The following is a 16,696-nucleotide window of genomic DNA, read 5'->3' as shown; positions in this document are numbered from 1 at the left end:
TACATTTCACACACACAATGGACCTGGCTAGGAAGCTCCCAGCCAGCCAGCAAAACCACTTTCTGTATCAGTGAGATTTTATTTTAAGTGTCAACATTGAAAAGTTTATACAGATAAAAAAAATACTACACAACATCCACACTTCAAAACAGTGAGAACCGTCTGCCCCAGTGTGGGGCAGATAGGCCTCTGTACCGTGAACCACAGGCAGTGCAGCTGGGAAGGGCTCTGCCCTTTTCCCATTCCTGACCCCAGTCTTAGCTTAACAGGAAAAGGAACCCCAGCACTCTTGCCTTTTGTTCTGTAGCAAAGAGATGAGAGGGAGGCCAGGCGGGCACAGGAGCCCTCAATCTGTCCGGGTGTTGTGTACCCAGGCAAGGGGCTGCAGCCCTGGGCCAGCTACAGCCCACCCTAGATCCCAGCTGGGGTACAGCAGAGGCAGCCAGAAGCAGGCCCGTCAGGTCTGACTTTCCACCCTGGCTGTGTGCTCCAGGGTTTGGTGCGCGGCAACAACTGTCAACTCCTTCTCCCCGAGGCACATACGGGGGCAGGACGGCAGAGGGAGCAGAGTGGTGGGAGAAAAGGGGACAGTCTTCCGCATGTGTGAAAGCTGCTGAGGCCACAGGCATTGCTGGCCTGGCCAGAGCTGCAGGGTCACATGCCCGACTCTGATGGCCTGAGGACCTGGAGAGAGAGGAGCCCCATGAGCACTGAGCACTGAGCCCAGCCCAGGCTGCCTTCTGGTCTGACACCCCCACCCCAGGGTCAGCCCTTACCCGAGTCTGATTTTGGCTGGAGCCCGATGTGGACGTGGCAAACTCCGAATACTTGTTCCCGACGACCATGCAGGCCCATTTCCGGTACTCCTCTCTCACCTGCAGGGCCCAGGATGCCAGGTCAGGGGAAGGGCAGCCCTGGGAAAGGGAAAGGGGGGAGGGGGTCCCGGCCCAACCCCGGCTTGGCCCAAAGCCCACCTTCTTGTTGAGCAGGCAGTGCAGCAGGAAAAGGAAGAAGCCCTGCAGGCAGTTGAGGATGGTGAAGGTGTAGGACTGCACCTGGCTCCTCAGGTCCAAGAGGAACAGGCCAAAGACCCATGTACAGCCCAGCAGGAAGAGCTGTGCCAGGGCGGTGATGGTCAGCACCCTAGGGAGGAGAGAGAGCAGCTGCAGCAGGGGCCAACCCCCACACACCCCCTCTCCTGGCCTTCACCTCGAGGTGAGCCCCAACCCTCACCTCGCCTTCTTTAATTTCTTCATGTCTGGGTTGATCTCAGAGAACTTCTGAGTGAGCTTCCAGACAGTTGTCACGAAGATGACAGCATTGCACTGGGTGAGGGACAGAGTAGGATTAGTTAGGGGTTGTCCTTGGAACTCGAAGGCAGAGAGGTGGTCTGTGAGACTCAGGGAGGCGCCAGGCGGCTCAAGTCTGAGTTTGAGGGTGGTGTGTGTGGGCGGAGGAGCGGTTAGTTACCAAAATGATGAAAGCCACGGGTCCGTTGAAGCTCCAGATGAGACCGCCTTCGTAGTCCAGCCAGCAGCTGGGCAAGAAGGGAGGGGTCCGTCAGCGGGAGGGGAGCAGGGCACTGTGCACCGGGCAGACCCCACACCCTGGGCCAGCATCATCACCAACCCACCCCCCATCCCGACCCCGTACCCCAGTCTCCTCGCCTCCCGTGGCTCCACCACCCGGCACTTACTAGGACACGGACCCTTTGACACGGCCGTAGCCCTCGCTTTTGACGGCGGCCGAGACAGCCACGATGAGCCCGGGCACGCCATAGCCGATCAGGTAGAGCCAGCGCTTCCCAAGTCCCTGGCCCTGGAACACGCGCACCACGAGGAAGTAGAGCTCCAGGCCTTCAAGGCTCATCCAGCAGAAGGCGGCCAGAAACCAGTAGTGCAGTAGCCCGGCCACTAGGCGACAGCCTAGCCCCACCTGCGGGCAGGGGTGGGTGGGGCGACATCAGTGTGGGGTGGGGCCACGCACTGTTGGAGCCAGAGCCCTTGGGGTGGGCGGGGGGTTGAGGTGTGGCCAGGCTGCTCTAGAAGGCATGTGGGCGGAGACACCGTCTCCCCCAACGAGCCCCGGGAGTGGGCGGAGCTACCCCTCTCCTGGGCATCGCTGGCCTACCGGGCGGGGTCTCACCTTGTCGCCTTCGTTTTCGATGCCCAACAGGAAAATGGCGGAGCCCACAAAGAGGCAGATGCAAAGGTGCAGGTGCACGGTAGTGCGCGAGCCCTGTATGGGCCGCACTAGCAAGAAGGTGAGGATGCACAGCAGCAGGCAGACCAGTGACAGCGACAGTCCCACCTTGGTGATCAGGGCCAGCTTCAGGTCCTAGATTCAGGATGGAGATTCAGGTCTCCATCAGTACCCTGAGGCCTTCTGCCCTCCTTGTGAGCCCCACCGCCGAGACCCGCCTGGGACCTGGCCAGAGCTCAGATCAGGCTGCTCACCTTCCCCCACTTCCTCTGCCTTCAACATCTGAATAAACCTGCTGTCTCGGTCATCCTAATTACCCCCTACACACACACACACACACACACACACACACGCGCGCGCGCGCACACACACACACACACACACACACACACACACACACACACACGAGGGTGCAAGCAGGGATCCCATTATGTACCTAGACTGCTCTCCCAAAAAAGGTCCTCAGTGAAGCCTTGACGGCCACAACCTTTTTCAAGATTGATGGGTCCCCTTCTCTAACCTCATCTCATGCCCCTTCCACACCCAGCCGCACCTATCAGCTCACAAATCCCACACTTCGGTACTCCCTGGGCCTTTGGCCCGGACCACCGACCTCCCCTACTTTGCCAGGCTCATTCCAATTATCCACATGGCCCAGTTTATGGATCACCTGAGGCCTCATACAGAAAGCTGTGGTCTTCCCAGCTTTTAGAGATATTAACAATTGGATGTGGGTGGGTAGTCAGAGGGGCACTGCCCAGAGCAGGGCCTGCAGTGCCAGGCTATACTCTTTAGTTGCTGAATCATGGGGAGGTCTGGGGGTTCCAGGGAAGGGGCTGGGGGACATGGCATGGGGCCACCTGGGCTGTGCAAACATACAGAAGCAGTTGATCCTCATCAAGAACCAGCTTCCTGTCTCACCTAAGCCAGCCTTGCTATGTGTGGGCTTTTGAGGATGGCCCCAGGGCTGCTCACCTCAATGTCATAGTGGGCCATGAGGATGGCAAAGCTGCTCAGGTGGCTGCATTGACAGGTGATGCTGCCATTCCAGCCGCCCAGCTTCCAGCAGCCAGTGGTGTCCCAGTACCCGCCACTCTTATTGTCACCCTTCCAAAAGGCACAGATCAGCTCCTGCCGTGTCTCAAGTTTACGCATTACCTGTGGGCAGATGGGACGGTTGGAGAGGTTAGCCTAGAGGCCACTCTTGGGTTCTGAGCTTAGGTTGGGTCTGAGGAAGGATGCTTTTCATTGACAGATATTTACGAAGCACCTACTGTGTGTCCCCGGCCAAGAGCAGACACAAGTCCCTGCCCTTGTGGGGCTGATATGCTCACGGGGAAGACAGATAGTAAATAAGAAACCTAAATATGTAAACTAGAGAGTGTATTAGAAGGTGAGAAGTGCTATTAAAAAAAAAAGAGGGGTGTCCGGTTAGCTCAGTTGGTGAGAGCGTGGTGCTAATAACACCAAGGTTACCGGTTCAATCCCCGCATGGGCCACTGTGAGCTGCACCCTCCTTAAAAAAAAAAAAAAGAAAGAAAGAAACAGGATAGGAGGTGGGTCATGATTTATTACAGATTATCGTTGTAAATAAGGTCGTGGAAGGCCTTAAAGAGAAAGTGACATTTGAACAAAGACTGGAAACACATCAAGAACTGAGTCATGTGGGGAAAAATTGTCCCAAGCAGAGACCAAAGCAAGCGCAATGTCTCTGAGCTACGTTTAAGGAAGAAACAGAATGGGTGGAGGTGGGGAAATGAAGGCTGCAGAGGGACCACTGTGACTTTGACTTTGGCTGTGGGGTGAGTAGTGGGGCTGATCCCCCCTCCCCACCCAAAGACTCACAGAGTGGGAGAAGGCGAAGGTGACAGGGGAGTCTAGTTTCTCTGTCTTCGTGTTGCTCAGAAAGACCGAGTTGACAGCTGAGACGAGGCTGTGCTGGGCAACCCTGACTGAACTTTCATGTGTCTTTTCCAGCTCGGCTTTCTTCTCAGGGTCCAGATCGAAGGCAGCGTTTTTCAGCAATTGACCCATGCTTGGGCTGGAGAGCATTCCTGCTACGGAGGGGCCTGGGGGACAAACACACTGGCTACCTTCACCTGCCCTCCCTCCTCCCTCCTAAGACGTCTAAATCAGGCTTGGCCAGTCCACTGTGATCCCTGGAGTCCCTCAAGATGGCTCAATTTCCAACTGTTTCATATTTGGAACCTCACCTCTAATTCCATCCCAGCTCCTTCTTCTTCCTCCCACTGGTGCCCCTCCAGCTCCGGGCTGTTACCTGAGTCCTTGCTTCCAGCTGCCATAGACCAGTTCAGCAGCATGCGTGCATGGCTCTGGCCCATGGTGACATTTCCATTCCCTTGCTTCTGGATCATCAGGGACAGCTCTGAGGGGAGAGAGACAGTGATTGGGGGCTCCGGGTGGAGAATGGGGCCCAGGGCTGGGATCCGGGGCAGGACGAGGCCTTACCTGTGTTTTTGGGGGAATGGTAGGTGAAGGGGGCTTCAGGCATGGCCAAGGCCAGGGCCCTCAGGAAGTTTTCAAGGCCTGACAGCAGGTTGGTGGCTATGCGGAGTCGGGCCCACGAGTCCAGGGTCTCCAGGTCCCCGGGTTCTTCCAGTAGCTCCTCCAATGACTTGATGAGATTCTGGGGGTGATGGGTGACAGCTGCTGGGTCATTGCACCACAGGGCCCGCTCGAAGAACCCTGATCTCACCCCTTTACTAGAGGACACACTGGAGAACCACCCAGGTTCCTGGGGGACAGGCACAGGGGAATCGAGACACTGTAGTTGCCAGAAGACGACTAGGGGAATCGAGTATATGCCTGTGTACACATACGTATTGTAACAATGGCCCTTACATTTATCGGCCAGGTTCTATTGTAAGTCTGCACTACCCAGAACTGTTGCCACAAGCCACTTGAAATGTGGCTCCATGTTGAAAAGGTAATATTTTGGATCTATTGGGTTAAATGCAATCTTCATATTAATTTCATTTGTTTACATTTTTTTTTCTTTTCTTTTTTTTTTTTTAGCAAAGCTACTGGAAATTTTTAAATTGCATAAGAAGCTTATATATTTCTACCAGGCTAAGCACATATACTAAAACATATGTTATGCTTACTGTGTACCAGGCACTATTCTTTGAGCCTTGCTTCTCTTAGTTCATTTAAACCTTCACAACCACTGTATGAAGCAGGCACTATTTTCAGAGGAGGTGATGGAGGCCCAGAGACCAGGAGTCACTTGCCTGAGGTCACACAGCAGGAAATGTGGCGGGGGTGTTTGAACCTTTGTGGCCCAGCTCCAGAGGCAAAATTTTTAATTGCTCCATTCTGTTGCCATCATATCCCTCTTGATCATGAGGGTGTGTGTGTGTGTGCAGGCCCTGCTCTGGCCATTGGGGGACTCAGGAATTAGGGTGTACATGAACGTCTGTGTTTGTGTATTGGGATTACATATGGTATATATATTGTGCATACGGCCACATGTGTTTCTCTGAGCAGAGGCCCCTGCTTGGCCTGTCTCCCCTCACACTGAAGCATTCCCCAGCCACCCCCACACTGTCCTGGGGTCCCCCCCAGGTCCTGCCCTTACATGGATGGTGACCTGAGGCGAGTCAGAGTTGTCGTTTCTGCTCAGATTTTCGACCTTTTCAAAGAAATGGGAGAGACTCTGGGGAGAGAAGAGATGAGAGGTCAGAGAGCTTCACGCATGAGTAGGGGCGCTTGGGAACAATGGGTGGACACGGTGGGCTATGCAAAGGGATCCCTGCCTTCTAGGGCACGTGTGGGGGGGATCCCCTGCTGGGGCCACTCACCTGGCTCTTGATTCCATGGGGCGGGGTCCAGGTGGGGAAGGAGATCACTGCTGAAAACAGAATGGCGGTTCATTAGGTGTGAGTGTCTGTGTGTGTTGGAGGCGGGTCTGGGGTCAGGTCAGGCTAGGTACCTTCACATTTGGTGGTATTTTTGAAGCACGGACCAGTTGGGACCACTTGCAAAGTCCCCGGCCTCACTTTTCCTTGACCCTAGCTTAACGATAGATCATCCCCCTGTGGCTTGAGCTGAGAATGTCCCCTGTCCCAGTTCCCAGCTTAGAAATTGCCCTGAAACTTATGATCAATACCCTTAGGCTTATTGATCACAATCTCTATGGTCTAGCATTCTTTCCAGGCTACTCCCCTCATTGTTCCTGGGTTGCTGATGCCACCAGAGAATCACGTTGGCAGAAGGAAGGCTCCATCTCCAAACCACGTAGCCTCTGGAGGACCTCCCAGATTTTCCCTTAAATATCACAGGCTAGTCTGAGAAAGTGAAGGCAGTTTTTGGAGGTGTTAACCCGCTGCCTTCTCAGACCACCGGTGCTCTGATAATAAACGCTTATTCTATGGCCCAACTCCTGTGTCAGTCTACTGGCTGAGCGGCGCAGGCAGCTCACGCTCCAGACTCAGTTGCCCTCCAGTTTCATTTTGTCTATTCAGGAATCCGGGTGTGGGTACCTAGCCTCGGAGGCAGTGACATGTGTATGAGCCCAGAGTGTTGACACAGCAGGTGGAGTTGTCACACTGATGCCCCCAGAATAGCACTCATCCACATCTGGGGACACGAAGAACAGGCCCGGTCCCACCCAATCAGGCCCCTCTCCTCTCCATGCCCTGCCCCCTTCCCCATATTAGTGCCCACCACCCCCCTTGGCTGGAGGTGATGCCATCTGATGACTGCACGTCCCTGAGTGGTGGATGCAGGGGTTACGGGAGGTGTGCAGAGGCCTGACACATAGCAAGTGAGCCCCGTGCAGGTGTAAGGTTGGGAAATACCTTCCTCCTGGGTAGTAATTGGCTGCTGCCTGGGGTGCCCCAGGAGCCTTTCTCTTGGTACCTCAGCTTCTTCCCTTGGACCCCCAGATCTGTGCCCATTTAGCGTCAAAGGAACTAACACCTGGCACAGCAGGGCACCCCCAGCATTCATTCTGCTTGGTTTGTGTGAGTGCCACTGAATACGTGATCAGATGGTTTGAGTGTGGGAGTGTGGGATCTGAGCTCCAGACCTTTGCAGACCGTGGTGTTTAGGCCATTGGGGGACCCAGGCATTGGCTTCCAGCCAGGGCGGCAGCAGCACTTATAACCGCCCACATTGTTGAGGCAGTGGGTGGATTTGTGGCATGGTTTTGGCTCCGAAGTACATTCATTCACATCTGAGGACAAAGCCAGAGTGTCAGGCCCTTCCTCCTCCACTCACTACACCCACTTCTCACTGCCCAGCACTAAGGACTCTACCATTAGTACATGTGCCACTAACTGGTGACCTTCAACTTCACCCTCAAAACACCTTATGGCAGTTTCCCTGCAAGATGAGCACAGCATAAACCATAGTCTCCAGTTTATAGGTGGCAAAGTCAGGAGGAAAACTAAGTCATGGGGGCTGAACTTCCTGACCAATGACTCTTACCTGCTCCTTCCTGGGCCCTAGGCCTGGTTCCCCTTCTGGGAACTGGAAGTGACACCTCCCTCTGCTCACATGTGACAGATGAGGAAGGGGCGGAGCCTGGGCGAGCTCACAGGGGCTCCACAAGGGAACCCTAGGCCCCAAAGGCCCTGCCATGTGGCAGGACCTTTCGAGGAGACAACTCCCTGGGCAGGGCCTTGGTAGGCCCTTGGCATTTTGGGAACCTGAGACGCTTTTCCCTCCTCCTTGGGCTGCAGGACCTGCCTCGGCTCCTTCCCCAGCCCCAGTCCAGCCTCACAGCGTTTTCCCGGGGCCCGTACCTTTGCACAGGTTTGGGTCCTGCTGGTCGAACTTGAAGCCAGGCGGGCACACGCAGGTGTAGCTGCCTGCAGTGTTGACACAGATGCTGCGGCCCTTACAGACTCTGGGTTTCAGCTGACATTCGTCTATGTCTGCAAGGGGAAAGAGAGGGTGATGGACGCCAGCAGCCATGGGCAGCCTTCGGGGCTGGGTGTCAGCCACATTTCCTGGCATGGAAGCATCTGGAAGGCCCCACTGTCTCCTCCCAGGAGAGTGGCCTATGGGTGAATGTGGTGGCAAAGGTGCTCTGTTGTCCAGATGGGGCCAGAAGCAGCCCAAGTCCTCCCAATCTGCCAGCTCTGGCTCCCTTAGCGTCTTTGGGCATCTCCCAGGGGGGCAGGGACATCACAGCCACCTGTGTCCCAGCCTGAACATTTGGACAAAGGCCAGGTGGGCCTTCCTGGGAACCGAGTGCAGGGGAAATGCTGCGTTCCCTGAGCAGGCCTGTCCTGACTCCCCCGGAGTGGGTGCTGCTGGCTGAGCTCTCCTTGGAATCCTGGTGACAGAGCCCTCTTGTCCTTGCTAATTCTGAGACTCCAGCTCCATGGAGATGGGCCAAGACCCACCCCTGGGCCTGGACCCTCAAGGATGAGGCTTTCAGGCAGGGGCTTGGAAAATGAGAATGATGCTTGACAGGCCAGGGCCACCCCAAGAGCACCAGATTGTGGTGGACGGGGGGGCTCATGGCTAGCCATGCAGCCTTGGGGCGACGCAGGTGCCTTTTCTGATTCCCATGACGGCATCCCCTGGACTGGCAGGAAGTGGTGAGAATGTACGTGGGCATGGCCAACAGTGGGCAAGGGCTGCATGGCCTGAAGGGGGAGCAGGTGCTGATGGGCAAGGGGTGACGTGTTTCTGTCATCTGGCCCCTTGGCCTCCCACAGAGATGTAGACCTGGGGGTCTTGAGTGGGACTCAGCCTCCATCTTCCGTCCCTCAGTGACCTGGGCCCCCAGGGGGTCTGGGTTGACATCCTCAGGAGAGGGCCGGGCCTGGGGCTGTGGTCCCCAATGATGCCCTCTCTTGTCATATGGTCCACACGGGAGCCTCTTCTTTCATCCAACTCTCTGAGTTTGAGGTGGAGGGTCAATGTCGCCCTGCCTACCCAACATGACATCCTTCTAAGTCCCGGTCTTCTGAGCTGTCTTCAGGCCTGTACAATGAAGTTATTGGGGAGGGTGAGGGCGGAGCTTTGCTCGGGGAAATAGACGGAGGCTGAGTGGCTGAGAATTGGGGTCAGAGTACCAGGAGGCATCTTCTCCAGGTGGGGATGTTGGCCAGAGGCAGGGCCAGTTGGGGAAGGTGGGCCTGAATCTCTCTTCTCCCAAGTTTCTTGACCGGGTCCCCACATCCATCATGGCCCAGGGGCTCTGAGACGGCTCTTGGTGTTGCCGAGCCTGTATGGGCTCCGGTGGGGGCAGGTATCATCCTGGCAGTCACCGACGGTGGCAAAGAGGATGGATATTGAATGCACTGCACCATGAGCTCCTGAAGTATTTTGCATGCCACCTCCCGCTTTTGTTTTATGCAAATAAGATGCCAGGTGGGCAGGGGGATGTTCCAAACTTCTGGAAGTAGCCTCTGCAGACGGTTCTGAGCCTTGGGGTTCAGAGAGGGTCAGCAGAATAGGTGGGTGCCTGGGACGGCCCTCTGATGCCTGGAGAAAGTGGGGCAAGGAGCCAAGGGAGTGGCCTGGTCTCTTGCTCATAGCAGACCCCGTGGGCTATAACACTCGTAGACATGTCCTTAGGTGCGGCAAAGGCTGGAATGCTGAGGTGGGCGGGTACACAGATGGCCCAGCTGAGCCCATCACAAGCTAGGTCTTTAGGTGGCAGGTCTTGATCCAAACCAGCAGGCTGCTCTCTCCCCATTACCCACGTTGAAGTCCCACATCTCCCACCTCACTCTTGTTCATCCATGTCTCTGCCCAGCAGTTTGTGCCCCTTCTCTCAGCCCTGGCCTGTTTCTGACACAGTAGCACATCTCCTCAATAACCACAGCCACCACCTGCGCCGCGGGGCCCACAGTAGTCCAGGCACACTGAGTGGGATTCATGACTACCATGCAGTTGTGCAGGTTGCTCACTGCACAAGGGGGTCCAGCCAAAGAGGCAAGTTGGGGCTGAAAACCAGCTCACTCTCCATGCCCCAAACACACTGTATTTCACCTGAAGATGAGGGACCTTTTCCCAATTCACATAAAGTCTTGGTCCTCTGGCCAGACCACATGTTTGGGGCACAACATCCACCCACAGAGGTCCCTATGGACTAGCAGTGAGGTGGATGGAGCCCTCCCGCTGGGCTCTAACCAGATGCAGGTATCCCCTTCCCTCCCACCAGGGAGGCTCTGCCATCCTCTGAACGCAGGGCAGGGACCCAAGCTGTGGGCTCTTCTCTTTGCACCAGAGTAGGTCTGCAGACCCTGCTCTGAGTCCTCTGGGATCCTCGGCCCAACCTCCTCCTCTCCTCTCTATATTCGGCACTAACCCCCTCTCTCTGGGTAAGCCATGGCTCCTGCCAGCCCAAAGCTGGCTCCATCTGTCCCTGCAGCTGCTTCAAGGTCCATTGCTGCCCATCTGCTCCCCTGGAAAGGGGCAATGCCTGGTGATGCATGGAGACCTGGCTCCTTGTGGGCCCCTGGTGAGGGGATGGACTGGGCCAGCTACTCTCAGAGCACCCATGTGGGGCACAGTCCCCTGGGATGCCCATCCTGGAGAGGGTGCATGAGGTCATAATGATTATAATCTGAAAACCCAACAGCCACCTCTGGGGTGTGCTCTGTGATCTCATATACCTTCATGGCAATTCTATGAGGTAAACACTACTGTCACCCCCTTTTAAAGATAGGTAAATTGAGATACAGAGAGGTGAAATCACATGTCCAAAGTCATACAGTTAACAAAAGGCAAAGCTACTTTTGTTTTGCTTTTTCCTATAAAAGATAGGAGCTCTTTTTAAAAATACATACACGCACAAAATCACAGTATTTTTACATCTCACACATTACCAGTGATTTCTGAATAAATGTCCTGGTTGGTGTCACACATACAACCATCAGGTGACAAAGCCAGGATTTGGACCCTCGGCTCTCACACCACCCTGTCTCTCTGTGCTGTTGGTACAGGCACAGGCACACCTGTCCCCACTCAGACCTGGGCGCTGTACTGCTGTAGGAATGGCTCTGGTGACCCCAATCCTCATGGATTGGGAGACGGAAGATGTGGGGTCATTCTTACCTTGACACGTGTTCTCACTCTCATTTCTGAACATTTTTGCCGCAGAAACAAGCTCGTATCCCGGGTTGCATGCGCAGTAGTAGCTCCCCTCGGTGTTCTGACAGTCTGCGAATTTTCCACAGGACACTATCGGGGGTGGTCCACACTCGATGATGTCTGGAACACAACAGGGTAAAGGGTCACCTCCCAAAAGCATGAGCTAGCTCAGGTCATTGATCTTCATCCCCTACCTGACCCCCCAGCATGGGGCCTGATGCATAAGCTGTGTCTTTTTGGGGAAGAATTAGACTCTCCGGCAACACTGCTGGAGCTGGGCTACGGCTGGAGCAAGGCATTGCTGAAGTCCACTCAATCAGCTCGGCTCTTCTCGGCTCTCTGGCTGGCACCATGGATTAGGATATGGGAAAAATGCTGAAGAGGGGTGGGTAGGTGAAAGCTCTGCATCCCCCTCCCCAGTCCTGGAAGGGCAAACTGAGGCACAAATTCCAGACTCCTGGGGACCCAGTTCTTCTCTCCAGGAAGCCATGTTTATTCACTCCTTATTTTTCACCTTCATATCTTTTCCTTTCTCTTTTTTCTGTCCTTGATGACAGTCCAAGAACAAAGGCTGAGGTCCCCAACCACCACCCGTATCCCTGTCAGCATTGGGCTGCGCCCCACAATCTCCATGTGCCCTCCACCACCCCAAAGCCTCTGTACCATCACATGTCTCTGAGGAGCTGGTGAAGATCTCCCCAGATGAAGAATTGAATCCTGGAGAACAGCGACAGGCGGTGGCATTGACACATTTGGAGTTCGGAGGGCACCAGCGAGCACAGTCTGTGGAGACAGAGGCTGTGGGGACGGAGACCACGGTCAGAAGGTGAGGGCTGAGTCAGGGGCTGGGGAAGGGATCTGGAGAGGGGCAGCCCTGAGCTTCCCTCTACAACAGGGCTCTCTACTCCCTGTGCTGAGAGGTGCAGCTAGGGGTCCGGGGCCCCTTTCCCAGGCTCCAGCTGTGGACAGTGTTACTTTCAGCAGACTCACCAGTGGTGTTCCCAGATTCAATTTCCAACAGAATCAGCAAGACACCCAGCGCTGGAACAGAGAGAGGGAGGGTCAGAGGGGACACAGAGCAGGGAAGGGTTGACAGAGGCCTAAGGGTGACGCATCTGAGGGAAGGGGGCTGCTCACCCCTGCCAGGCTCGGGCTCTGCCCATTGCTCAGAGAGAGAGCTGGCAGGTGGCACCTCCTTGGCCTCTGAAGCCCGCAGCTCTAGAGGTGGCACCCATCGATAAAACTAAAGGACGGGGAAGGACCTGAGCCCAGCGGGGGTCTTGGCTCCTGCTGACCTGCGGGCAGTAGTTCAGAAAATAGACTGGAGCCAGGTGGCCCTGCTTCTAATCCCAGACCTTGGTGAGATTATCTCACCTTTCAGTGCCTCAGTTTCCCCTTTTGTGAAATGGGGATGGAGAGAGGACCCACTTTCTAGAGTATTGGGAGAGTTAAGCACATGAGTACTGCCTGGTATGTCAAAGTGTTTACTGTCATATCATTTCTTTATGTGAAAATGAAAGGGTTGGACCAGGTGTTCTCTCAGATCCCCCCAAATCTAAGGTGTTCTGCTGTTCCCCCACCGTACCCTCCCTCAGGGACACAGGTGCAAGTACACCACACCCATACCTGTCAGCCCCAATGACCAGCTTGGGACCCAGTAGTGATATTTCACCCCTGGCTCTCTGAACACCGGAAGACGCTGTGGGCTCACCTTGGGGATGGGGCTGAACGACCTTCCCTCTCCTGCTATTCCTGCCACTCGGGGCAACCCCCGCCCCCAGGGCATGTCCTAAGGGTCCTCCTCAAGTCAGCAGCGGGTCTGGAGATGGGGACCTTGTTACCATTCACCAGACAGACAAACGAGGAAGACAGAGATGGAGGGAAAATAAAGAGACACAGAGAGAGAAGAACAGAGAAGGAGCTAGAGACAGAGAGAGGTGAAAGAGGGAGAAAGGAGACAGAGAGGCGAAGAGAAAATTGAGATGAGAGAGACAGACACAAATAGACACAGACAGATGGAGAGAGAGAAACAGAGAAAGAAACAGAAGTTAAGACAGTGATAGAGAGAGGTGGACAGAGAAATAGGGAACTCCTAGAAAGGGAGGGACAGAGATTAGACAGAAAGACAGAGAGGTGGAGAGCGAGCTAGAGAGAGAAACAATTATAAACAGAGAAGGGGAAGGTAGAGAGGAGGGTGCCTGAGCAGCAGGTGGAGGCATGGGGAGGGCTTGGGAAGACATCCAGTCCCTACCTATCTGGAAATGTTGAGGAGGAAGCCCAGACCCCCAGAAATCAGGGAGACCTGAAGAGAGGTCAAGGAATTGTGGCTTGAAGGGAGTGCGGGTGTGAGTCACTTCCTGGGCCGAGAGAAAGGATGACACATGGCTCCATAACCCCTGGAGGGGCTCCCAGGGGAATTCTGGGGTCGGTCATTGTGAACACAGCTGTGGGGGGTACAGACTGCGGAGTTCCCTGAGCACTCAGCCCCAAAGTCCAAACTTGATACCCCTCAGGCCGGGGGCGGGTAGAGACCCCCTTCCAAAAACCCTCTTAGCCGGGGTAAATTGAGGCCAGAAATCCCTTCTCCTTCCTCGAGGGATTCTCTCTTCCTCCTCTCTGGCCACAGGGTTTGACCAGTTTCCTCTTGGGCCAGGACCCAGTTCCTCTGTGCAGGACAAACCACACAATGACCACAGTAGCAACTTTCATGCTCACAAGTGCCCGAGGAGGCAGAGGCTCTGTTTATGTCCACCCTACAGATGGACAAACTGAAGCTTAGAGCCCAGAAAAGGCTCAGGGAGAATCTGGTGAACAGAGGGGGCTAGGGAAAGTGGAATTGAGGGGTTAAGGTCTCCAGACCCTTCAGGGAAGGGCTCTTTGTGCCTGTCCCCTCCCTTCAGCCTGGGCTGGGCTTGGCTCTCCTCCCTCACCACAGAGGCTGCTGGGCCAGACCTTCTCCATCTGGGGCCTTGGAAGTCAACCAAACAGGAGCTGGAAGAGGAGCTACTGGTCGTCTGCTCCCAGTCTCGTCTGGTTTGCATTCCCCTAGCTGAGCACTGAACAGTCAGATTCCTGCTTAGGGACCCTGGGGTGGGGGCAGGGCAGTCATTCTCTCCTTGCTGCCCCTGCTAAGGACCACCCCCCAGGCCATCCGCCAGACCCACCAGTGAAATAACAATAATAACAACAACAACAACAAATACTGTTTACTTAATTCTCACTGTGAACCAGGACTCACTCAGCCCTTAGCACAACCCTATAAAGTGGAGACAGGTCTTGCCTCATTTTACAGATGTGGAAAGTGAAAATCAGGGGCTCTGTGACTTGGCCCGGGGGACACACCACCTCCCATCAGGTGTGTTCCACACGGATTCCGTAAATTTACTAAAAATCATTTAATTGTATGCATGCAACAGGCAAATTATATGCTATGTAAATCACACCGCGATAAAACTTTAAAAAAGCTCATGCCTGTCACCCTGGGCCAGCATGGGGAACCCCATCCCTGTGGCTCAGGGAAGTTCCGATTAATGCCCCAAAAGTCATTTCTTCACTCTCTTTGTTGCCTGGTTACCCAGGTAACGAACTGCCGCAAAAGAAACCGTTAGAGCCACCCTGGGTGGGGTGGGAAGGAAAGCACGAGGGAAGTCACCGCAAAACTTAAGTCCAACCCACAGCTGACAAATCCCTTCAACCCACAGCTGAGTCCCAGCCAGGCCTGGGGGAGCAAGAACGGGGGTCTCTGGGCTGCTCCTGTCACTGAGACACTGGGGGACATATTGGGGACATCCCATGGTGGAGAGGTCCCTGACCCTAGCTTCCCAGCAACCCTTATGCCATCTATTAAGAGTGAATTCCTGAGGCGGACCTCAGTACTCACTTATTTCCCCCTTTCCTTCCCCTCTGCCTCAGTTTCCCCTCTTAAGGAGTAGCCTCCAAAGTGGACCCAGTAGGGAGCTCAGAGATTCCTCTGGGGGGGGGGGTGTCAGGCTCTTAGAGTACGCGGGGATTCCTGCCAGGATGTAAGGGGCCTGGGCTCTGCCAGCCACTCTCCCCATGTGCTTGTGGTGCCTGCCTGACCATGTGGCTTCCTCCGCCACAGGCCCCAGAGCTGCCAGCTGAGCCTACCATTTCTCCACGGGAAAGAGGAGGCCACAGCACCGAAACGGTACTGCCAGGAGCTCCCTTGCCCCCTTTAGCAGGGCCCCCAAATTCTCACCATGTAGAACGAGAAATACTCTGCAGCGGGAGCCTCCCATGGTCTGAGCTGCCAGCAGGGGAAGAAGAGGTTGGGGCAGGGCCATCCAGTGTTCCCAGGCTGGGCAGCTGTGTAGCTGTGCAGCGTCCCTTAGCCTCCCAGGCCTTTATGAAGTGGGGGGTGGGGCGAGCCACTGGCCCAGGTCCCTCCCCGGAACTGGCAGGGCAGCTGGAAGCCAACAGGAAAGTGCCATAAAAACACAGACCCAGGGGTGTTGCCTGTACTAACAGACACACACACACATACACACACACTTTGGAAGTGCAAATTTGAGCATTTGACAAACTTTCTGACTCCTGTTCGCTCACTGTGGTATCCCAGGGAGAAGTTGGGGCAGTGAGGAGAGGGGTGGCAGGTGTCTTGCCCAGGGGGTTGTTTAAGTTGGGGAGGGCCCACTCAGAAACAGCTCAGGGTTGCCACATGGGCACCCCACTGTGCTCACTGCCTTGACAAGCCCTGGTCTCCAGGGCCAGCCCCTGAGATAACAGTAGCTTCTCCCTCATTTTCAGGTGAAGAAATTGAAGCACAGAGAGCCCAGAGTCCAAATAGGAGCTGGAGGGGCGTAAAGAGGCCCCTCAGGGATACCAGGAAGGCAGCAAGAAGAGAAACTTCAGGCCACCAAGGGGCAACCATACGGGAGCTGGACTTTCTGGACCAGCGTTTCCCATCGTGTGAAACTTACATTTTAAGGGCACGTGGGCACTGCGTTAATCAAGAGAATCACATGATAGGAAAGTTGTTTCCTTTTTGAAATATCACATGTTGGCTTACCTCCAGGGCCATTTAGTAATTTTTAAAATATGCTCTTATTTATAAAGCCCTTACTCGGAGCCAGGCCTGACTCTAGGTGCTTTGTCCATTTCAACTCATTGACTCTGCCAAACAGCTATGGAGGCAGGTGCTGCTCTGACTGCCATTTACAGAGGCGGGAAGCTGAGGCCCAACTAACAAGTGGCCCAGCAGAGACCCACAGGCAGGAGGCCTGATCCCTGGGGTCTGTGAAGAACCTAAGGTCCAGGAAAAAGTCTCCACTGGATGCTGTGTCCTTAACAGCTTGGTGGCCCTGAGGTTTTTCCAGCTAGCCTCCATGGTTTTATGTTCCTTATGTTGTTATTTATTTTTAAGTTTATGGACTCTTCAGGGCAATGAGAAGGGTTT

General features: G+C 54.9%; 1 protein-coding gene across 5 annotated transcripts; it reads right to left on the bottom strand.

Moving 5' to 3' along the window:
* Positions 1 to 59: 59 nt before the first annotated feature.
* On the bottom strand, positions 60 to 15,652 carry ADGRE5 (adhesion G protein-coupled receptor E5). 5 transcript variants are annotated; one of them, XM_019746125.3, is made up of 19 exons: positions 15,500 to 15,652; positions 12,271 to 12,321; positions 11,944 to 12,078; positions 11,245 to 11,400; positions 7,971 to 8,102; positions 7,253 to 7,399; positions 6,024 to 6,073; positions 5,801 to 5,878; positions 4,672 to 4,849; positions 4,481 to 4,588; positions 4,048 to 4,271; positions 3,178 to 3,360; positions 2,146 to 2,337; positions 1,697 to 1,935; positions 1,471 to 1,537; positions 1,234 to 1,325; positions 975 to 1,143; positions 777 to 875; positions 60 to 684 (listed from the first exon to the last, which is right to left on the bottom strand). In XM_019746125.3, exons 1-19 carry the CDS (start codon positions 15,582 to 15,584, stop codon positions 655 to 657), a joined length of 2,415 nt encoding a protein of 804 aa, XP_019601684.3. In that variant the 5' UTR covers positions 15,585 to 15,652; the 3' UTR covers positions 60 to 654. The 5 variants fall into 5 exon arrangements, with proteins under 5 accessions (XP_019601684.3, XP_019601685.3, XP_074194197.2 ...); XM_019746126.3 differs by having other exon boundaries at positions 6,024 to 6,070; XM_074338096.2 differs by having other exon boundaries at positions 11,944 to 12,063.
* Between the last annotated feature and the right edge of the window lie 1,044 nt (positions 15,653 to 16,696).

This window comes from Rhinolophus sinicus, chromosome 15, assembly GCF_057876585.1.
Source record: "Rhinolophus sinicus isolate RSI-liver-muscle chromosome 15, RSI-T2T, whole genome shotgun sequence".
Lineage (NCBI taxonomy): Eukaryota > Metazoa > Chordata > Mammalia > Chiroptera > Rhinolophidae > Rhinolophus > Rhinolophus sinicus.
The sequence above is the reverse complement of the archived record's forward strand: the minus strand, read 5'-3'. Positions and strand labels throughout refer to the sequence as shown.